The 21929-nt window shown below is 35.0% G+C and overlaps 6 protein-coding genes and 1 long non-coding RNA gene across 11 annotated transcripts; 4 read left to right on the top strand and 3 right to left on the bottom strand.

Annotated features, from left to right (window-relative positions):
• Positions 1–54: 54 nt before the first annotated feature.
• Positions 55–743, top strand: mRpS18A (mitochondrial ribosomal protein S18A). Its single transcript, XM_081972464.1, has 2 exons — positions 55–287; positions 339–743. The coding sequence occupies exons 1-2, from the start codon at positions 176–178 to the stop codon at positions 704–706; spliced, it is 480 nt and encodes a 159-aa protein (XP_081828590.1). The 5' UTR covers positions 55–175; the 3' UTR covers positions 707–743.
• Positions 744–2325, bottom strand: mtTFB2 (mitochondrial transcription factor B2). 4 transcript variants are annotated; one of them, XM_081972454.1, is made up of 6 exons: positions 1810–2325; positions 1466–1750; positions 1395–1413; positions 1133–1334; positions 955–1083; positions 744–896 (listed from the first exon to the last, which is right to left on the bottom strand). In XM_081972454.1, the coding sequence occupies exons 1-6, from the start codon at positions 2230–2232 to the stop codon at positions 758–760; spliced, it is 1197 nt and encodes a 398-aa protein (XP_081828580.1). In that variant the 5' UTR covers positions 2233–2325; the 3' UTR covers positions 744–757. The 4 variants fall into 4 exon arrangements, 3 of the variants coding, with proteins under 3 accessions (XP_081828580.1, XP_081828581.1, XP_081828579.1); XM_081972455.1 differs by having other exon boundaries at positions 744–907; positions 1133–1413; XM_081972453.1 differs by having other exon boundaries at positions 1133–1413; positions 1810–2324.
• A 131-nt stretch (positions 2326–2456) lies between these two features.
• On the top strand, positions 2457–8292 carry Prp16 (ATP-dependent RNA helicase l(1)G0007). Its single transcript, XM_081972443.1, has 6 exons — positions 2457–2560; positions 2629–4242; positions 4301–4911; positions 5001–5249; positions 5304–5589; positions 7383–8292. Exons 2-6 carry the CDS (start codon positions 2640–2642, stop codon positions 8231–8233), a joined length of 3600 nt encoding a protein of 1199 aa, XP_081828569.1. The 5' UTR covers positions 2457–2560; positions 2629–2639; the 3' UTR covers positions 8234–8292.
• Positions 8293–8425: 133 nt separating this feature from the next.
• Positions 8426–20056, bottom strand: LOC145724280 (uncharacterized). 2 transcript variants are annotated; one of them, XM_081972449.1, is made up of 6 exons: positions 19924–20056; positions 12661–12785; positions 12432–12589; positions 12214–12326; positions 10477–10538; positions 8426–10086 (listed from the first exon to the last, which is right to left on the bottom strand). In XM_081972449.1, the coding sequence occupies exons 3-6, from the start codon at positions 12555–12557 to the stop codon at positions 8525–8527; spliced, it is 1863 nt and encodes a 620-aa protein (XP_081828575.1). In that variant the 5' UTR covers positions 12558–12589; positions 12661–12785; positions 19924–20056; the 3' UTR covers positions 8426–8524. The 2 variants fall into 2 exon arrangements, with proteins under 2 accessions (XP_081828575.1, XP_081828574.1); XM_081972448.1 differs by lacking the exon at positions 19924–20056 and adding an exon at positions 12842–13226.
• Positions 13297–13728, top strand: LOC145724294 (uncharacterized). The gene is made up of 2 exons (XR_014176967.1): positions 13297–13400; positions 13510–13728. It is a non-coding gene; the product is annotated as an uncharacterized LOC145724294 (long non-coding RNA).
• Positions 14044–17331, bottom strand: Cse1 (chromosome segregation 1). Its single transcript, XM_081972444.1, has 2 exons — positions 17172–17331; positions 14044–17052 (listed from the first exon to the last, which is right to left on the bottom strand). The coding sequence occupies exon 2, from the start codon at positions 17049–17051 to the stop codon at positions 14142–14144; it is 2910 nt and encodes a 969-aa protein (XP_081828570.1). The 5' UTR covers position 17052; positions 17172–17331; the 3' UTR covers positions 14044–14141.
• Positions 17602–21804, top strand: LOC145724281 (uncharacterized). The gene is made up of 3 exons (XM_081972450.1): positions 17602–19707; positions 21183–21290; positions 21346–21804. The coding sequence occupies exons 1-3, from the start codon at positions 17797–17799 to the stop codon at positions 21421–21423; spliced, it is 2097 nt and encodes a 698-aa protein (XP_081828576.1). The 5' UTR covers positions 17602–17796; the 3' UTR covers positions 21424–21804.
• Positions 21805–21929: the final 125 nt, after the last annotated feature.

Raw genomic sequence — 21929 nt, 5'->3', positions numbered from 1 at the left:
TCCTTGTCCTCCAGACTCCATATTTGAAAAGCTTTATCTACACATTTGTTCTAGGTTTAGAAGTTAACCTAACCTAACAAAAGCTCATAAAAAAAATAATTTTAATTTAACATACAAATTAAAATGTACTGAAAATAAATTCACTGGAAAAGGAATAATAAAAGAATCCGCAAGTATGAATTTAGCAGGAAACATAATTAAATTGTTTCAAAGACCCATATCAAAATCAGTTTTGAGTGGTCAAAGAAGGAGTTTCAGTTTATCACCAAATTTAAAGATTAAAGAAAGTAAGTATATCAGCTAAAATAGCAAAAAAATACGTTTCTGATTTTTTTTAGTAAAAGAAGTAGAAAAAGGTAAGGAACTAGTAATCTACGCTGATGTACTCCCTTCAGCCAGAGAGCCTTATCTGCTGCACAACACTCATCCCACTAAATGTCCAGTTTGCGCTTCAAATCTCAACATCAAACACACTGATGTGTTAATATTAAGCCAGTTTTTGCGTAGTGATGGTTGCATGTTGCCAAGAAGAATTACTGGACTGTGCAAAGAACAACAAAAAAGAATGTCTTCTTTAGTGACAATGGCTCAAAAAGCTGGACTTATGCCTAACTTAACTCCAGCAGCAAGTAAAAAAGATCCTAAAAAACGTAGACAGTGGAAGAAATTCAATAAATATTTTGATGAAACTACTATAAAAGTGTAACTTTTGACTAGTGAATAAATTTTAGATTATAAAAATATACATTTAATTTCTTTATTGACTAGACACAGTTTTTATGTTTTTAGATAATGCTTCATTTAAAGTTGTTTCAATGGTTTCGGATTTCATCCATTCAGCTTCTATCATACTCATAAATGGGCTGTTTTTAAAGTTAGGATGATTTGCAAACTCTCTAAAACACAACTTATAAAACAATTACCTAATAGGTACCATAAACTGTAGTGTCTCACCTATACAAAGCTATGGTATGTGTAAGATTTAGTTTGCTAAACTTTGTAAACACATTTAAGTCATTATAGTAGTCTTCATGCTTCAATTTGGGGATTAATAAAGTATCACCACAGTCTGGTAACCATCTCCTGTAATTACTGAGTCATTTTCAAGCTAAACAAATAGTGATGCACTTACTCACATGTGGCAATAACAGATGTGGTCCCATGACGGTATAAGTAGATCAGAAAACAGAAAAATGGGACTAAATCACTTGATGATATTGGCAATTCTTCTTTTGTAGTTACTCTTATGAAATAGACATGGTTTAAGTCATAAACTTGTTTGTCTTTTGGTTTTGTTCTCTCCCATGGTAAGAAATACTGTCTTGGAAATTGATCTATTAATTCAACTTTAAAAAACATTTGAAATAAATAATGCCAAGACACTTTTGCATAACCTTTCTTTCCGTTAACAGCCTGAAAAAAATTTATTTGCTTATTTATATAGAACAGACTAAACATTTCTTACATCATAAATACTTTGGTAAGTGAGCAGGAACAAGTCAAACCTCCCATAGAAAGTTAAAGTACTTTGCAAAACTATGGATTTGACCAAATGCCTGATAAATTCCATATTTGTCATTGCACCAATGACTGTCAGAAATGGGTCTTCTGACCACTTCTTTTTTGCTACATTTTGAAACAGAGCCTCCACTCTTTTCTCTTGATCCAGTTTATCTTGAAATTCATACTTTCTCAAAGAGAAAACATTCTTATTATGCAATGTTATCCGATTATCATTTTCAAACTTTTCCTACAATATATAATTCATGTTTAGCCCCAATCTACTACTATATACCTAGCACATCTTACTTGCAACAATTTATAAAATTCTGCATGTCTTTCATAGAGAATCACTTTTTTAAATTCATTTTCAAGCAGTTCTTGACCAATTAAAGCTAAACCGGGATTTGTTTCTGCTATAACTTCTCGCGTTGACACCCTTTCACACACATACTTTGCAATTCGAGCTGCAATATCTGGACATATTAAATATAAATTTGCAGGCTTATGATACGTTCTGTGTTGCTGAATTTCGACAGGCAGTATGTGTTTGAATGGCCTCGTTTTCGGGTTTTCCTCTAGGAAGTTTTGCGCCTCTTCTAGGAACTTTTCACCTAGATCTCTTCTAACTTTCTTATTATTTTTCACTTCAGTAGGTGCTTCAGTGCACATCAGACAATTTTTTATACGTTTTGTAAGTCGAAAGTGTCTCAAACTAATATTGCTAATCATTTTTGTTAAAATAAAATTAAAATAATGTATATTAAAAAATTAAAATTTAAAAAATGAGTGAGAATGTTTTGTTGGGTTATGTTTATGATTAAATCTTCTCATCTCCTTATAAATCAAAAATCAAGGCGGCAGGTTTTCCTGCTCCATGAGGTGAGCAAATTAGTTGTGATGTCATGATGACGTAATTTGACACTTCGGCCAAATATGTTTTTGTCAAATTACGTCATCGTGATGTCACACCCGTTCTGCTAGTTCCAAAACGAACCAACACTAACAGCTGATTCTGTCATTTGACGTTGTTTGTGGTTTAGGTTATATTTTTGTTTGAGTAAGTTTAGTTTCTTTTTTTATAGTTGAAAAAGTGTATAAACTAAAGAAATTGTTATCTTATTTAAGTAATTTTAAATATGGATGAAGAGGACGGGGTTCATCGTTTAGAAGGAACTTCAGGTAACGAAAAAGGAGGCTTGATCGTAACAAAAAAGAAAGAACCAACTTTCAAAGTGCCCAAACCGTCCCTGTTGGGATTAGATCGTTTAGCTGCACAGAAACGCAAAGAAAAAGAGGATGCCGCGCGTAAAATGTCGTTCTCAATGGATGACGAAGGGCCCAGTGAATCTCCTGCGCGTCCTTCACAAGGTTCAACATCGAAAAGTAAGGATGAGCGTAAGTTCCGTTCGGCTGCTGAAGAAACTCCAACCTACACTGGTGGTGTAACTAAGGAAGCTCAAGAACGGCTTCGAGAGCGTGAAAGAGATAGGTATAAGGAGAAAGGAGTTTATGCAACAACTAAAGATAGGTACAAGCATGAAAAACGTCGGGATCGGGCACGCGATGATAGAAGAAGCCGTGATAGGTATAAAGAGAGGAGCTCCAGGAGTGAACGGCATGGAGATAGTTCTCGCAGACATGAAACTCCAAGATTTAGAGATGAACCTAAAACACCAGATTATCGAGTCAAAGATGCAGTCGCAAAAACGTCCTGGGATGAAGATGACGATTATGTTCCCTCAAAAAGATCCATGTGGGACTACCCAACTCCTAAAGTGTATAAAAAGGATGATGAAGAATGGTCTGAGAGAAGTTCAAGACCCAGACATGAAAATGAGACTTCTTGGAGAAATTGGAAAGCAAGTCGCAATGCTGTGGATGAGAGTGAAAGAGCAACCCCGGCACACAGATATAACGCGTGGATGAAAGACAGACGCAAAACTGGTGCAACTCCTAATGTGGAGAAAGAACAAGGCAATGTAAAATGGGATGCAACTGAAGAACGGGAAAACTGGGAAGAAGAACAGAAAAGGCTTGACAGAGAATGGTATAACATGGATGAAGGTTACGACGATGAAAACAATCCTTTTTCAACAGTAAGCGACGAGTATACAAAAAAGAAGGAGGAACAGTTGGAACAAAGGAAGAAAAAGCGCTTGAGCGCTCAACAACGTCAAATCAACAAAGACAATGAACTGTGGGAGAGAAACAGAATGCTAACTTCAGGAGTAGTACATTCAGTAGATTATAATGAAGATTTTGACGAAGAATCCGTAGATCGGGTACATTTGCTGGTACACAACATAGTCCCACCATTTTTGGATGGTAGAATCGTTTTTACCAAACAACCAGAGCCTGTTATACCAGTAAAAGATCCAACTTCAGATATGGCTTTAGTAGCCAGAAAAGGCAGCCATTTAGTAAGAGTTTACAGAGAACAGAAGGAACGAAAAAAGGCGCAGAAAAAGCACTGGGAACTGGGCGGAACAAAAATTGGTAATATAATGGGAATCAAAAAGAAGGAAGACGAGGATGACGTTAAATACAACAAAGAGAATGATAGCACAGATTATAAAACTGATCATAAGTTTGCTGAACATATGAAAGGAAACAGTGAGGCTAGTAGCGAGTTTGCTAAACGCAAATCCATCTCCGAGCAACGGAGATATTTGCCGGTGTTTGCAGTAAGGCAAGAACTGTTAAATGTTATTAGAGAAAATAACATTGTTATTATTGTTGGTATGTATTTTTTCCGTATTGTTAGCTAATAAATAACTTTTATGTGATTTCTTTTTAGGTGAGACTGGAAGTGGAAAAACTACCCAACTAACGCAATACCTCCATGAAGATGGATATAGCAAATACGGAATGATTGGATGTACGCAACCTCGTAGAGTGGCCGCAATGTCTGTAGCAAAAAGAGTGAGTGACGAAATGGGAACCTCACTAGGCGATGAAGTGGGCTACGCTATTCGTTTCGAAGACTGTACCTCCGAAAATACAGTAATCAAATACATGACAGACGGTATTTTATTGCGAGAAAGTCTGCGAGAACCGGATCTGGACCATTACAGTGCAGTTATTATGGACGAGGCCCACGAACGCTCCTTGAGTACCGATGTTTTATTCGGTTTGTTACGGGAAATTGTGGCTAGAAGACACGATTTGAAGTTGATCGTCACTTCGGCCACAATGGACAGTAGCAAGTTTGCCATGTTCTTTGGGAACGTGCCCACTTTTACTATTCCCGGACGGACGTTTCCTGTTGAAACTCTGTTCAGCAAAAATCCCGTGGAGGATTATGTGGACGCGGCAGTGAAGCAAACGCTACAAATTCATTTGCAACCTCCATCAGGGGATATTTTGATTTTTATGCCTGGACAAGAAGATATTGAAGTTACGTGTGAGGTAAGTCTGATGGAGAATATACAGCTGTTTCCAATAAAATGATTATTTAACCAAAACATATTATCACAAGTGTGTGCTTTTTTGCTTAGGTTTTAGCAGAACGTCTCACAGAAATTGATAACGCTCCCGAGCTATCAATTTTACCAATCTACTCGCAATTACCGTCAGATTTGCAGGCTAAAATATTCCAGCGTTCTCCTGAAGGTATTCGAAAATGCGTCGTGGCCACCAACATTGCAGAAACTTCACTCACGGTAGACGGAATCATTTACGTCATAGACAGCGGTTACTGCAAACTGAAAGTTTACAATCCGCGTATCGGTATGGACGCTTTACAAGTAACTCAAATTTGCTTTTGGTTTGCCTTGAAACTAATTTGGTAATGATAATAGATTTACCCGATATCGCAAGCGAACGCCAATCAACGCTCAGGACGAGCTGGACGTACCGGACCTGGACAAGCGTTTAGGCTGTACACCGAACGGCAATATAAAGACGAATTGTTGGTGACTACAGTCCCGGAAATCCAACGTACCAACCTGGCAAACACTGTTTTGCTGCTGAAATCGTTAGGAGTGCAGGATTTGCTACAGTTTCATTTTATGGACCCTCCACCTCAAGATAATATTCTAAATTCATTATATCAGTTGTGGATTTTGGGAGCTTTAGATCACACAGGTAATGTTGGTTTCAGTTTATGAAGAATCAAATTTATGTATGTAATTTGTATTTTTGATTGAGATGTATTTTTTTTTTGTCCATCTAAAACATAAAATTAAAGTTAATTGGTTTTCAACAATTTCTAGAACCCTCTAAGATTTCTAAATGACTAAATCAATCCCGGTAACTTTCAATATGCTTTTTAAATTGTCCTAAAACCTTCTAAATGCTCTTGAGCTTACAAACAGCTTAAAAGCTTCCACAAGCTTTCAGACTGTTCTAACTGGAAACTGTTATATCTACAACAAAGTCACTTATATCCTAAGTATAAATAAGCCTTATAATCCCAGACTCTTAACACAGACAAAACTTTAAGATGAATAATATTAATTATGATTCTGAATTAAATTATAAAGAAAAGAGAAGAAATCAAAACAGCCCAGGTCTGCTATCCAAGTTTATAAATTCAAACTGACCCTTGGAAACTTTTTACTAAACAACAACGACATTGAGATTTTGGGGTTAAGTACGTATTAACTGAAACATAACACCAGAAAAGAGCTTCTGTAGATCTATAATATTAGAATATGTAAAGAGATTTTTAATGAAGAAGATTGGAAGATGTTAAATTTTTTTGTCGACTATTTAAAAAAAAAAGGTTTTGACACTTTTTGCACATAAGACTTTTCACGGTTTATTTTCTGTATTTTTTGTAGTGTACCAGGGTGCATATTGTTGAAACAAGAGAAGGGAATTAATTATCAACAGAAAGACCTGTAGAATGTGACAGAAACCTGTTATTGTCAGCTTCTTCTGTCACATTCTATCAACACTTCTCCTGAGATTTCCGTTCCCTGCTTTCAAGAATTAGGCTCCAGTAAAGCAAACAGTTCAAACTTTGACACCGCTTTCCTCTCTCACTGTACTAAATTTTGTAGTGTTTTTTATATTATTTGATAGGAAACTTAATGAGGATTCTAAAAATGTGCTTATACAGTCATTTTCCCACTCAAAGTGGGTTTTACAGACAATTTTGTACGTGACTGTTTTTCAAACTGCGTTTATGGCAGTTCAAACTTTGACACCGCTTTTCTTCCTGACTGTACCAAATTTTGAAGGTTTTTTTAAGTAGTTAGATAGGAAATTCAATGAAAATTCCAAAAATGTGCTTAAAACAGTCATTTTCTCACTCCAAGTGGGTTTTACAAGCAATTTTGTCCCGGGCTGTTTTTTCAAACTGTGTTTCTGACAATTCAAACTTTGATACCGCTTTTCTTCCTGACTATACCAAATTTTGAAGTGTTTTTTTTATGTTGTTAGATAGGAAATTTAATGATGATTCCGAAATTGTGCTTAAAACCGTCATTTTATCATTCCAAGTGGGTTTTACAGGCAATTTTGTCCCTGACTGTTCTTTCAAACTGTGTTTCTGACAATTCAAATTTTGACACGGCTTTTCTTCCTGACTGTACCAAATTTTGAAGTGTTTTTTTAGGAAAGGTAGTGAGGATTCCAAAAATGTGCTTATAATAGTCATTTTCTCACTCCAAGTGGGTTTTACAGGCAATTTTGTCTCTGTTTGTCTTTTCAAACTGTTTTTTTTGCCGGTACAAATTTTTATTAAATTTAAATTTAAAAAATTAAATTATTAGCTAAATTAAATTTAGAACCAAGATTAGTATAAATACCTACCAAACTCTAAATCCAGTTATGGGGAAAGGCTTTCAGATTGACTGGTTTTCCATAACAAGTGTAACTTCTCATAGATTCCTGCAAACGTCCTTTTTGGTAATCTATATTTTTTCTTGTAGGAGTTTTAACTAAACTTGGCCGTCAAATGGCCGAATTTCCACTGGATCCACCCCAATGTCAAATGTTAATAGTGTCAACCCAAATGGGTTGTACTGCTGAAATCCTGATTATAGTATCGATGCTGTCCGTACCTTCCATATTTTACCGTCCGAAAGGACGTGAAGAAGAAGCTGACGGTGTTCGAGAAAAATTCCAAGTCCCCGAAAGCGACCATTTAACTCTACTGAACGTCTACAACCAGTGGAAACAAAACAGTTACTCGGCGCACTGGTGTAACGAACACTTTATCCACATCAAGGCCATGAGAAAAGTACGTGAAGTACGGCAACAGCTGAAGGACATAGTCGTGCAACAAAAGTTGGAGATCAAATCCTGCGGGACCGATTGGGATATCGTACGAAAGTGTATTTGTTCGGCGTACTTTCACCAGGCGGCGCGACTTAAAGGAATCGGGGAATATGTCAATTGTCGTACAGGCATGCCGTGTCATTTGCATCCTACGTCGGCGCTTTTTGGACTTGGAAGCACTCCGGACTATGTCGTTTACCACGAATTGGTGATGACCGCCAGAGAGTATATGCAGTGTGTGACATCTGTGGATGGACACTGGTTAGCAGAGTTAGGACCTATGTTTTTCTCGTTAAAAGAGACGGGAAAATCAGGGAGAGCCAAGAAGAAATTGGCAGCCGAGCATTTGTTGGAGATGGAAAGTCAAATGCAGGTGGCGCAGGAAGAGATGAAGGCACGTAAAGAAGCGGCAGACAAAAAGGAGGCGGCAATGAATAAAGGACAGGAAATCATTTCAGCTGGGACTACTCCCCGTAGAACCCCAGCACGTTTCGGATTGTAACACGATCCAAAATAGTTTAGTTGTTATTTGCACTAATATATCTGTTAAGTGAAATGACAGTTATTGTGTTATTCCATATAACTTTTAAATTTTTTTTTTAATAAAGAGTAATATTTACTATAAATGCAATGCCATTTCAGACAGGAAAGATCAATCTTCGAAATTACAGGTAATGTGAATTAAAAACCAAAATAATTTTAATTGAACTTATATTAAGTATAAAAAAAACATATCAGAAACTGTAGTACAAAAAAAACATAACACATAACTTAAAACTTAGACATTTTTCACTTAATTTTCAACAGAACCTTGTAAATACATTTGTAGGAAATCCATAAATCCAGTAAAATTCTCACCCTCATAATAATCGTAAACACTACTATTAGGACAATCATCCAACGGATCAACATCTGGTTCTTCATCAGGTACTTGGTTTTCGCAAATCGAATTTGATTCGCTTTCCTCCTTTGGTAAATCTAAAGAGTCCTCAATAGAACAGTACAGATACTGTGACCGAAACTCCATAAAAGCCTCAAAATCACTTCCGGTATAATAGTCATAAAAACTGTTAAAACTAAATTCACAACCAAAATTCTGGACACCTAACACAGGTTGTTCTTCTATTGCGGTTAATTGATTCTTTGATGTTTCAGGCAAACTCAAACTTGTCTGAAACATCCAAGATTCTTTCTGACACATATCAACAGAACATTGTAAATAAACATTTAAAAAATCCATAAATTGATTGAAATTTGTGGCAGTGTAGTAACTGTAAATTGAATTGTAAGAGATACAATTATTTGTAAACTTGCACAAGTCTTGTCCAATTATCTTGTGCATCATGTCTGGATTAATGCAAATGTGTTTAGCCCTGGATTTTAAATTCAACAATTCAGTTTTTGTGTATGTCAATTTTGCGGGTACATTCTGAGTTTCACTACACACTAACTCAGTGTTCTCCATGGTGTTTGGATCCTCAACTGAGAAGTCACTGTCAGTCAATTTAGGAATGTCCTGTTTACAGTCTGGTTCAGTTATATTAGTGCCGTTGGTAAGTGGAATTTGATCAGAACCCAGTTCTTTTCCAGTATCCACTTCTCCAATAAACTGTTCATCCAATTCTTTATTAAACTTCTCCAAACACTTTAATATTTCTGCTAAAGGAGCTTCTTCTTTGCAAATCTCAGTCAATAGTATTTCCATTTCATCTAATACTTGAATTTCCACGACATCTTTGTTTTGTTGTTTGACCTTTAAATTTTGTTTGACCACTTCAGACAGTAGATTGGAAATTGATTTCTCGACCGGTACATCGCTTCTGGTAACTGTTGAAGGCACATTATTCTGAGAGACAGTTTCTTTTTGAGTTGGTAACGAATTGATGACTTTTAGTTGGGCATTGTTACTACCAGTAGATGCTAGACTAGTTTCTGAACCCAACTTTGGTGCTGGTGGGTCGTTTACTGCAACGTTTATGGACGAAGCAGCAGATAAGAATGTTTCCGTAGAAGTACAACTGGTTGATTGTGACAAAGCATTTTTCTGAGAATCATCTTTGGGCGTTTCACTTTTGTGTTCCTTGACAATGTCCTCAACTTGCTTGTTAACCTTCTTTAAGTATTGTAAAGAAACGTCGTAAGGCACTTTTTTCGAATAGTAGAGCGTTTGCATCAGCTTTTCCAGCTGTTCATATACGGATTCTTTGAGTTTTGAGTTATTGTCTTCACTTTTTTTTGGTAACAAATTTTTGTTCTCACTAATATTGTCTTTAACTTTAGGGTTTGTGCTGTTATTAATCTGACTGGGTGCAACAGGTAGAGCGGTAAGTTTTGTTGTTGTTTCCTCCACAGTAACTGTAAAATAAAAAAAGAATTTGCACTTGACACTAGCAAAATGTGTTAGTGGAAGGGTAAAATTTTAAAATCAGCCGATTAAGACAATAACAGGCAACAAAAGCCCTTCCCAAGAAAGCTTTTTGCTAATAAATGTATCTTCAATTCACTTCTATAGTATACTGGTATGAAACTTCCAACATTTGTAAATCAACTCAATAATGGTTCTCTTTTAAGACTTATCTAGAGACAATTTCTTCTTAATATTGTTATGTTAGGGGGAAAAAAAATATGTTGCAACTTCTACATTGCTTATACACAAATGTCACTTAGTATGATCAATTTCCAAACATTTAAGTAATTTTTTGAAATAATAACATTTAAACTAACTACTATTATAAAAAATGTTACCTTTTGAAACATTATTAACTGTTTGACTCTCACTGCTGTATTCATTAGCTAAATGTACAGTACTGCAAAAAAAATGTTATACAGATATACAAATTTTAAAATTATAGGTTAGTGGGTCCCAGGGCTAGTGGCAGTGACGTAATATTTGTCGTTCCTTTTCTATTACAAGTGAACCGAGCGAGATGGAAATTTGACATCATTGACATGTTATTTACGAATTTTTAAATTCCTGCTAGTACCGCCTAGCATAGAAAACATTATAAATCTAGATTTACATGTCAATGGAACTATTTGAAGTCACGTTTTGACAGATTGGACATAGCTATTATGATAATTTCTCCGCGAGAGGGCGTTTTGCATGGCACACTAGATATGTTTTGCTAAGCCGGTTATATTTGGTTTACATAAAAACTCTAGAATAGTTTACTCCCTTATTTGACAAGTTACGTCAAAATGTCATAGAAAACAAAGGATAGAGCAGATTTCAAGCTCTCCAAAAATATCCCCACATGAATTGAATGATCACACCGTTTGGCCACTAGAGGGCGTCAAAGTTCCTTCACTATAAAATGTGAAATGTTTTATTGTTTTTCTATTTGTTAATATCAGGTTTGGATAAAAAAAAGGTGTGTACTATAGTAAATAAGTAGTAAGTTGTACCATAATGCTTTTACCATCGCAAATTCAATAATACTATAGATAACACCACAACATACTACTTGTGATGCTATTTTATACTGTATAGGTAGTAAGTTATATATCAACAAAAAAGTAATTCAACAATACGCACTTGATAAATATTTTAATGGCAGGAGTTTAAAAACTATGTCATTTCCAAGTTTTCCAACAAGGTTTTCATAAGCTTTAAATAAGTTGGGTTTTTTTTCGGGATTAGGAAACCTGCTGCTGCTCTTGGTTCATAATGTGACCATCATATCACTCACAAAACTCACAAACAACACAAATATGCAACTTTAACTTTACTTTTAATACCTTTTAGCACTTTAGTAAAGGATATTCAAATTTTAATGACAAGTAGGAAATTAGTCGTTTTCTTTCGGATCTAAACGCGATATGATCCAAAGGTCACGTGGCGTGCGTATAATTTTCTAATCAAGGGGTCACGTGATTTATAAAAAAAATAAATGGTTTCCTTCGGCGGCGGTCAAATGTCAAATTTGGTGTCTTCATGGCCTCCTATTTAAGATGGAGATCTAGATTTATAATGTTTTCTATGGCACCTAGTTCAGAAATAACTTCAGGTCCGTAATTTGACAATAAGTCATCTGATCAACATATTTAAAAAAAACGAACCGCTGTCACGTGACAAACTATCAAATGACTTCACGGAGTGTACAACCGACGATATTTCTAAAGGCAATCCTGTGCGCAGCGCCATTGAAAGTTCGAGTAAAAATTATTTTTTTAGTTTGAACTAATCTAAGACATAAGTTAATGTCATCACTGCCACTTCTCCTGGGACAGAGAGTAAGACAAAGATGGAGAAAACTTTGTGAAATGTGACCTGATATCACATCATTCAACAGTTGGTCAAGTGCCCATGTCATCAGGAGATCTAATTAAAATATTGTAACCAACTGTCAAAAAACATGACATTCCTTGTTATGACACACTGACACATGTCAGCTACATCATACATATATCTCCATCTTTGTCTAGAGCATTGATTTAAATGTGTAAAATGGTAAATCAACCAGTTCGATTTATTGTACATACTTTGCATGTTTCCTATAGTGTTTGAGAGCTTCAGTAGTACCATCAAGTTGTTCACCACAAACTTTGCAATGGAACCAGCGGCCTTCCCAAATTGAAATTTCATTAGCATCATGCTAAAAATTAAGAACATAATGTACAAAATGGACAGATCCTCACAAGTTCCAGTTAACCATTGACTTGTAATAAAAATAAAAAAATGTAAAAAGTAGCAAAAATACCTTTGGCAAGTGTTTTTTCCAATTAGACAGTGCACGTTTATGAGCACTAGAATTCAAATGTTGATTTGCATTATTCTGGCTGTAGAAATCCTTATTACATATGATACAATCCATGTAATTGCCCATTTCTACAGTAAGAGCAAACTCTTCTCTAATGCCTAAGCAATGTAAACTTTTTTAGTACTTAATAGACAAAATATACCTATGATACTATAATTTGCTTGCTTACCATTCTTGACTAAGTTTGCTTTAGCTTTTGCCAACACATTGTGTGGAAAGTCTGCCACATGGTTTTGTAGAAGTTCTTTTGAAGTAAAGTATCGACGACAAACAAAACAGTAAAATGATGATGCACTGTAAAACATAAAATAAAAACATTGTATTAATGCAACAAGTCCATAGTGTCTTACATGGGTTGGTAGGTAAAATTAAAATAATCAAAAACATGTGTTTTCATCCATGCTAAATTCTCTCTATGCAGTCGAGAAGTCATGTGTCCTATAGCCTGATCAATACCAGGCAAGGATTTCTCACAAAGGAAACAATGAGAATCAGTTACAAGCCCTGACAAAAGTTGGGCTTGTGATTGCATCTTGAGCTAGTGTTTTAAAGACGAAAGAATTCTCTTTTTTCCACTTTGCAGGACAAATAATTTAAGCAATTCAATTTTGATTGTTTGAGGAACAACTAAACAGAAACTTAAAACAAAATCACAAAAACAAAGTATTCAATACAGTACAAAACAACTTCAACCTGTAAAAACAAATCACAAATAAAATGGTGGGTAATCGGTAACATAACCTATAAAAACTTGTTTGAAGTTTGTTACTATTACTTCTATTCTTCTTTTTCTATATCCTATTACTGTCCAAGTATGGCGGATGTAGGACAAACTTACTTCGGAATTCCAGTTTGCTTTTTATTGGGAACACACATTGAGAACATCCTCGTTCGGTTTAAGCACGAGATGTGAGTATTTTGAATTTGAAAATTGAAAACATGATTTGAATTTAAAGCATACAAAAAGTGTGATTTTCCCCAAAATAAAGCGTTTTTTTTGTTTTGGATATATTTTCAGATTTTTTCCCTGGGATTTCTCCTAGAAAAAAGTATTTAAGAGTGAGAAGGAATATAAAATTCGAGGAAAAACAGGTTATCTTTCAGAGAAAAGAAAAAAGGTTCTTACGCCTTATAAACAAAGAGCTAGGAGTGGAGGATCCTGAAGAATATGAATATAGCAAAAACTTAAATTATAACTGAACTGTTAACTATAAGCATTATATTTGTAGTAGGTACAGCTGCACTGTTTTATTTCATGTCAAATATCTGAACTATTTGTAATGTTTGAAAGAAAATTGTATTTAGGTAAAATACTGCCTAAATTACCAGCTATACAATTTGATGTTTAAACGAATCTCCTAACTGTCACAGCGACCAAGTTATAAAGCTATCAAATTATAACATTTAAAAAAAAAAATTGATTACTTGCACTGTTGAAAGAATTGTCTTGCTATTCCAATTTAAAAATATAGAAACTATTCAATTGGCAAAAAAATATTATTTCATATGGGACACCTGAGTGTACAGCAGCAAATAAAACGAAAATCAAAAACAGCCTTAAACAAATGTATTATCACTTATCAAAATAGTTACTATTAATAAAAAAAACTTACAAATTACAATAAGGCCAAACAAAAATCCAAAAACAAACTAGACCAATTGAACTCCAAACTTGGACAAATAAGACTGTAACATCATTTGAGATTCGGAGGAGGTGTTGCTGATTAAAGTCGGAACCTTTCCTGGTTGAGACCGGCTCAAACTGGCCAAACTTTGAACTAAAAACTGTCTTGGTTCACTAACATTCGCCAATGGATCTTCCTTTTTGCTGTTGGCGAAATTCAGTCGAGCGTTTGAGGTTTGATAAGCTGGGGAATCGTCGATTTCGATAAAGTGGTCGTCGGGTAAAATTGATTCATCGGGAGGCATTTCAAAGTACATCAGTAATGCTTGTAGAAGCTGAGGCCAGAATTTACCGTAAATGCCTTCGATCATTTCAGGGCTTTCGCATAACAGTTTACTGATGCCGCAAGAAACGATTTTATGCTCGATAGAGCCGCTGACCTTCTGGAGTTCTGGAATCAGTATTTTTTCCAGTACCATTCCAAACATTTGTGGTTGTATGCCGTCAATCAGTACTATCAGTTCACCAGGAGTGTATTTTATCATAAAAACGCACAAAAAGACTATGAAACTGATAATGAATTTGGTGGTTTTGCTTGACGAAAGTCTTTGGAAGAGAAGGAAGAAAATTTGTTTCAAATACTGGGACAAGTTTTCTTTAGGGACATTTTCAACCATACTTTGCATGAGGTAAAACCCTTCGTGATCGTTCGATTTGGATGCGATAAGTTTCTGGAATACTCCTAAAAATCCGGGCAGTTTATCTTGGGCTATAATTTGTGCCGTGGCTTGAGCAACAAATGCGCGTAAAAGCCTGACCAGGGGGCTGATGTTTGCTGGTCTGTCCCACAAAACTGGAGCTAAAAGACATGGCAATAACTGCATGTAAGCCTCTGGAATATTTCCTGGAGGAGAGTATTCCATTAGAAGTGACACAATTTGAAATACATAGGGAATAAACTCCTGAATGTCTTGCTGTAGAATAACTTGAAAAATTGGAAATAAGATATCTTCAAAAGACTTTACAGCTGATGGGTTGGTTTTACAGACTATTCTAATAGACAGAGACAGTGTTTCAAATAGGTAATGGTTAAAATGTGGTTTTGAAGGGTTTTTAGCCACTGCCTGCAGTTTTTCTGTTAATTTCGGTAGGGCTGCTCCTAAATAAGGGATAACAAGTTCTTGTAGTGTGGAGAAACTCCTCATAATGGCTTTCATAATATATTCATTTTCTTCAGAAACTGGACGTTCTAGCACACTAAACAACTGAGAAATTAACTCTCCAGCATAAGGTTGAATCTGTGCTGTTGTGAGGACTTCATGGTTGTTGCCATCTTTCAACATTAAAATTTTCTCAATACAACAAGCTGCATAAGTGTGTACCACTGCACTTTCACTAGACAAGTGCCGTATCAGTTGTGGAATTGTTGAAACAACAATATTACTTGGCAACACTGACCTAAATGTGATAATGTATTTGATGGCGTCAGCTTTTAGAACTGGCAACTCATCCACATCAGGCCTTTCCAATTCAGGCAAAATGTGAGGTTGGAAAAACTGAGAAATATCTACAAGTTGTGTGGTTTGGGTTACTCCATGTTTTTGTGTGGCACCTCTACTGACTAATGAGATAACAAGATACAATGCGGCGTCTTTGTTCCTCCAGTTTGCTTTAGGATTCTCTGCGTATTTAGACAGCATTACTTGTAAATACTGACTGAATATCTGCACTATTTTCTGTTCAAAATGGGTGCTGAGTGTTTTAACTAAATCACATGCAGCACGTCGTCTGGTATCAATGTCTGACCCTTCAATGTCTCGCCGTGTAAACTCCTCAGGGTTATCCTCAAATAATTCTTGATCAGACTCTCTAAATTCCATATTAGGGATGATAACTTTCTCACAGATATTGCTAAGCACTTGCTGATCTTCAAACAGGTTTCTGTAATGATTTCTCTCTGCTACAGAAGATAAAAACTGTAGTGCATTAGACACTAGAGAGTCATATTTAGTTTCCAATCCTGTTGCTACCAACAAACTCCAGACGTCTGTGACAAATTGTGGTAGATACTGTCGAAATTCTTCATCATATTTCTGGGCGTACAAAGCAATGTTGTCACAAATTTGTGTTTTTAATTGTTCCACAACACCTGGACCATCACCAGTATCAGACTGTAAATTTTTAGGATCAGCTGTGAGTAGCAAATGAAAATTTTGCATCCAAATTTGCATATTGTCTTCAAAAAATTCAGGTAAGTCTTGGAAGTTTAGAGAGAAAAACACTTTGCATATCAGCACTAATGAACTGTAAATTATGCTTAATGCTGCCACATCATTTGCATGAGTTTGAGTTAGGTTTACAGTGGCTACAAACAGATCAGTAAGCGGTTGTGCCAACTTCTCCAAAACATACTTGATTTCAGTCCAGAGTTCATTAGATTTGAATTCATAGCGATACTTTTTGAATAAACTGTGAGCAGTTCTAAGAATGCCATTAATAACATTGAAGTCTCCTGTTGCAAACTTCTCCACCATTTGGGTTATTAACTCTGGCCACTTTACAGGAAAATCAGTTTTACCAATAATGCTAATAGCATCACTCAGCTGTTTCTGAATTGACTCTGGTGAGGTCAACATGAGGGTTACAATAAGGTTTTTAATAGCTGCCCTATCAGTTTCGTGTATTCGATCTGGCTGATCATCTTCCACAGTCCAGTTACGTTTAATGTAGTTTTTAAACGCCACAGAACCGGCTATCCGTACCGTCATCTCCACTTCAGTTTTGTGAATCAAGTTTAAAAGCAACAAGGGGTAGTTTTGGTTTACCTCTACACCTTCTAGGAACTTTTCAGCAGGTCTTCTTACATTAACATCTGGGTTGAGGGTTTCTTGCAGGTATCTGGCTAGTGTTTGAAGGTTTTCGTCTGAGATCTCCATCCTGAGGAAAAGTGGAAATTTAGTAGTAACTTGTCCTTCACATGGATGTAAATAACAAATTATACTTATTGATAAATACCAAATTAAATATCACAAAATTACATAGAGTGAGATACTTACGTTTTTTGTTACAGAGAGTATTAACAAATCACCAGTAAACGAATTATTCAAACAAACAGTCCTGATTCACCGGTCTTTTTTTTTCTGATTATTTTATTTTTCTGACGCTGAACACCCGGTTTTTTGATTGTCTTGTCAAAATCTTCTTTTTTTTTTTTTGTTTGGTTAAGAACATAAAATTAACGTGACACTTGTCAACAACTATCACGTGACCCAAAACATATCTTTAAAGTTTGTAAACTACATTTTAAACATTTCGAAAAGCTAAAATTATAAAGTCATTTCATAAACAGGCTCTAGAATTAACTTAACACATAATGAGATTCAAACTTTCATCACTTTCATATTAAAGTGAAAAAGAAGACTAATTATATTTTAACCTAACTTTTTCTTGGATTTTCATTAATGTCACTAATGTCACATTATTTGCTATCTTCACTCCTATGCATTTAAAGAAAAAGAGGGGAAAATGTTTATGTTGTGTTGTAAGTTGTAAGTTTAAAAACAGTAAACAGTTTTCCTCACAGTTTATATGAATACTATTATTTATTAAACACTCTAGAAATGTGTACAACTAATAAAACTTAACGAAACAGTTAATGCTGCGACTAATCAATATGCGACGATGAAGGACGTATACAAACTAGGAAAACGAAAACCTTTGGGGGACAAAACTAGTCTTTTAAATGTTGTGCCACAGTGTAAAGAACTCTCCATTAAGTTGGTGCCTTTGGACTCGGATACAAAGACAATGAACACTAGAAATAAAAAGAATGCAGTCAATAAAGTGAGTGAAATGAATAAAGATGTTAGATCTACAAGGAGAGGCAGGAAAGTTGCTGTTGGAACACTAGAGGACACATCTAAGGGTAAAACAAAGATATTAAATATAGCTCTAGAACAACACAAGAAAATGGAAGAAGATACAACTACTACTACTACTACTAGGACTGCTGTTAAATTAGCATTTCAAGAACCAGTAAAAAAATTAAAAACTCATCAAGTTCCAACAGTACAAAAGAAGTTAAAAGTTAACAAAACCACTACCTCAAAAGATAAAACACCACAAAATATTGATACAAAACCAAATCTTAGAAGGAGACCACCAAAGGTTTACACTGAACAAGAATCTACATTAAATGATACAGAAGGTAAACAACAAACTGACAAAGAAATTGCAATGGTTCCCATTTACAAAAGGCAATTACAAGAAGAACCAAAAAAAGCAACTGCAGATCTGTATGAGTTTACTGATGTCAGTCCCAAACAGAAAAAGACCCCTCACCCACACAGGTCTTCAATACTGTTTGATAAAGAAACATACGAAATACTGCAGAAGATTGAAAAAAAGGAGGCTAAAGCTAAGAAAAAGAAACTTGCAAGTGGTAAGAAAAAACCAAATTATGATGCTATCATGTCAAATATTGTGTTAAATTTGAAAGAAAAAATTCTGAAAAAAAACAATACAAAAACAGAAAAAGAAAATAAGGAGAACCAAGAACAAACTCATGATAACTCCCAGGTGAAGGATACTGTTTCAATTATGAAATCAAAGAATTTGAAGTCTTCTGAAACCAGTGTGGAACATCCACAAGCAAGTGCTGCCCTAATTCTAGAAGAATCACATCAATTAAATGATAATTCCTCCACAGATGATTTGCACAATTCTTTTGGGTTTGAGGATGAGGAATTACCTGCTAGTACCCCAATGAAACCTCCCAGTATCAGGATACTGAGTGACATACAACTCTCCAAGGGTATAAATATAAACAATGAATCCAGCATTGATTTTAATGTTAAAAGACCTAATGCAAACAGTACAATGTTGAATGTTAACAAATCATGTAGTCCATGGAGGTGGAACTGGGTTAATGTACGTCACAATCCCCACTTTTTAAGTATAAAACCAAATGCGCTACCTCGAATTGATCAGGAACCAGTTGTTGACCATACTTTAGTGGAAAGTTTTGAAAGTGGTTGTCGGCAGACACCAAAAAAGCCATGTGAAAGCACCCCAAAGAAGAACAAAGTTCAACAAAGCATTCTGAATTATATTGACAGTAATATACAGAATGAAAACACAGTACTGCATGGATCTTTGTATGACTATGAGGCCTTTATCAGTCCAGTAAAAAGTACTAAAAAACTCAAAAAATCCTCTGAAGTAGAAAATCTTTGCCCAGATGAGAATGCACCAACAATAAGTCCTCTAATTAATGCAAAGAGAAGATGTTTGACAGACATAACTGAGAATACTTTAAAAGATAATAATGTGTCATATTTTGGATTTGACAAAAGTGTAGAAGTGAAATCTCCAGTTAAAAGTCAGGAGGCTTTGCCAATGCGATTTGATGTCACCCAATTAAGAAAATATCCAAAAAGGAACAAAAAAGTCAAATTTCCTGAACCTGAACCTTATGACGTCAAAGCAGTTGAGAATGAATCTTTTCTGGATATAGCTGCCAATGAAAATGTTGATGGCTGCAATCAGGAGGTACATTTGTTTGAAGAACCTGAAGAGATGTTAGCAAACATGGTAAGTGATTTAACTTTATGAATAACTGAGTGATTTTGTTCTTTCCCATGATATTTTGTGGTTGGGTTTTTTCTTGAGGGTTTTTTTTTGATATTTCCCCCTGCCAGTGCAGAATTGTGGCTTTTCTCTATGAATAAATATCTTTTTTATGGGAGTATCACTCCATGTATTACATAAAACATAATAAAATTCATACAATGCAATGAAAATACTTACTTGGAAAATGGATCTTAAGGGTAAGACAGAAGTTTATTCACTTCTTTTTCCACCTGAAAGTATTCAACCCAAAAATGAGCTGCTGTTCACACTTACTGTAATACATAGGCATTTTTGGTTAGCAAAATAGTTATTTACATTACTAGTGGGGTATGAGCATTTTTATAGTCACGAGTGGGAGTGTTGCCACGACGAGGTCGTAGACCGAGTTGTGGTGATCACACGAGTACGTTAATTTGCCATACCCCACGGGTGATGTACAACATTTTATCTACGACCATCAGAAGCAGCGTAAAGTAAGAAAAAAATTCATATTTTGTGCAATGTGAACTATTTAGGAACGTCTCGTATATGCTTGCTACGGGTAGTTATTTGTTACCCTTAAATTTTGTCATCTACGCTGTACTGTTTTGGTGTTGTTGCTATGGTGGCCATTTGTTTCCACATATCACTTAAGCGACAATTTAACAGTGTCAGTCACAAATTTTTAAAAGTGCATTTCGTTATGAACATGTCTGAAGAACTTCCGTCAGATATTGAAGAAGCTGCCGCAAACGTGGTATCTGGCTTGTTGCCTGCCAAGTCAAAGGAGAAATATGAAAAAATGTATCAAAGTTATGTTTAAATTCAATAAACAATTACAGCAGAAATTTTCATTTAAAGTTGTTTTATCGCACTAGTGCGATAAAATCGATCATTACGTAACTCAAAATGAGCTATGTAATGAATGATTACCATGCTAGGAGTAGATAAAAAAAATTACAAATACAACTACACAAAATAACAACTAATTCAATTAATATTCAAATTACAACTGAAAAGTTGGAAGAAACTGTCAATAAACGTCAAAAAATCGAAATTTAAATTTTGAATGGTGTGGCGCTCAGGGTTGCATTCAGAAAATCGCCGGTGCCACTCCGTGAAGTTATTTGACAGTTTGTCACGTGACACCGGTTCGTTATTTAAATATGTTGATCTGATGACACTGTCAAATTACGGACGTGGAATTATTGAACTGAATGAAGAACTGCGTCAGCCCCAAACCTGCACAAACAATACAAACATTCAAGAATTTAAAAATTTATAAATAACATATGTCAAATTTCCATCTCGCTCAGTTCACATGTAATAGAAAGAGAATGACATTTATTACGTCACTGCCACTAGCCCTGGGACCTGGTAGGGACTTTAGTAATTTACATTTTAGTTTTCAAACATGATTTTTATTTTAATTTATTTTTTGGTTTTCTATACTTTAGTCGCCACCACATGAAGGAAAGTCAAGGAGGAAACGGCTAAACTCAACTGACTCAGATATAAGCCCTAATGAAAAGAAGAGAAAGAGACACAAGAAAACTAAAGCTGAGGTATGTTTGGTTTTACCTAATTTTGACAAAATTATTTTTTAATCTGAATTTACAGATCGAGCAGGAACAATGGGTCAATGAGTTTAACAAAGCATTAGATGAAGTGGAAGAGCATGAGCTTGAAATAGAGTAGTATTATCTCTTTATACTTTGTATGAATCTCATTTTTTTTCTGGAAGAACAGAATATGTATACCATTTTTTGCTACTAACTAAAATAATTAATGGTTTACCCTTTAAACTGTGTTTTTGTATTTTTCGAATTGTTGACTTTTTTGAAAGTTTTTATCTTATCTATAAGCATCACTTTGTTTTATTTAAATTATTTTTAAATTAGTTTTAGGTAAGTTTCAAAGTAGGGCTTATGAACAATCCAGTCTTAGCTCTCATTTGCCATATAAAATTATATATTTTAGACATGGATATTACCTTTTAAACAGTTTTATTACTTTATTATTCTAGAGTTAACATTGGTGTTGTATTTGAAATTAGTAATATATTTTTTATTCAAATAATACTTGTCTCTGTCTGTAATTTATAATAGTTTGGTTAAACGCCAATTAATTTAAACGAAAAGAGTAATAAAAGGTCTGGCTGTCAGATGTCAGTGCTAGTACTGACAGTAGTGACAGTGACAGTC

Source organism: Ips typographus, linkage group LG2 (genome assembly GCF_016097725.1).
Source record: "Ips typographus isolate SLU linkage group LG2, UJ_Ityp_2.0, whole genome shotgun sequence".
Lineage (NCBI taxonomy): Eukaryota > Metazoa > Arthropoda > Insecta > Coleoptera > Curculionidae > Ips > Ips typographus.
The sequence above is the reverse complement of the archived record's forward strand: the minus strand, read 5'-3'. Positions and strand labels throughout refer to the sequence as shown.

Bases quoted from the DNA above. Each gene is read 5' to 3' on its own strand.
- mRpS18A (XM_081972464.1), top strand. From the start codon at position 176: ATGAATTTAGCAGGAAACATAATTAAATTGTTTCAAAGACCCATATCA. The intron at 288-338 runs GTAAGTATATCA...GATTTTTTTTAG, and splicing joins AAATTTAAAGATTAAAGAAA to TAAAAGAAGTAGAAAAAGGT.
- mtTFB2 (XM_081972453.1), bottom strand. From the start codon at position 2,232: ATGATTAGCAATATTAGTTTGAGACACTTTCGACTTACAAAACGTATA. The intron at 1,751-1,809 runs GTAAGATGTGCT...TATATATTGTAG, and splicing joins AATTTTATAAATTGTTGCAA to GAAAAGTTTGAAAATGATAA. The intron at 1,414-1,465 runs GTAAGAAATGTT...AATTTTTTTCAG, and splicing joins CTTACCAAAGTATTTATGAT to GCTGTTAACGGAAAGAAAGG.
- Prp16 (XM_081972443.1), top strand. From the start codon at position 2,640: ATGGATGAAGAGGACGGGGTTCATCGTTTAGAAGGAACTTCAGGTAAC. The intron at 5,250-5,303 runs GTAACTCAAATT...TAATGATAATAG, and splicing joins TCGGTATGGACGCTTTACAA to ATTTACCCGATATCGCAAGC. The intron at 5,590-7,382 runs GTAATGTTGGTT...TTTTTCTTGTAG, and splicing joins GGGAGCTTTAGATCACACAG to GAGTTTTAACTAAACTTGGC.
- LOC145724280 (XM_081972448.1), bottom strand. From the start codon at position 13,023: ATGCAATCACAAGCCCAACTTTTGTCAGGGCTTGTAACTGATTCTCAT. The intron at 12,786-12,841 runs GTAAGACACTAT...TATGTTTTACAG, and splicing joins AATTTTACCTACCAACCCAT to TGCATCATCATTTTACTGTT. The intron at 10,539-12,213 runs GTATGTACAATA...TTTTTTTTGCAG, and splicing joins CACTATAGGAAACATGCAAA to TACTGTACATTTAGCTAATG.
- Cse1 (XM_081972444.1), bottom strand. From the start codon at position 17,051: ATGGAGATCTCAGACGAAAACCTTCAAACACTAGCCAGATACCTGCAA.
- LOC145724281 (XM_081972450.1), top strand. From the start codon at position 17,797: ATGAAGGACGTATACAAACTAGGAAAACGAAAACCTTTGGGGGACAAA. The intron at 19,708-21,182 runs GTAAGTGATTTA...TCTATACTTTAG, and splicing joins AAGAGATGTTAGCAAACATG to TCGCCACCACATGAAGGAAA. The intron at 21,291-21,345 runs GTATGTTTGGTT...CTGAATTTACAG, and splicing joins ACAAGAAAACTAAAGCTGAG to ATCGAGCAGGAACAATGGGT.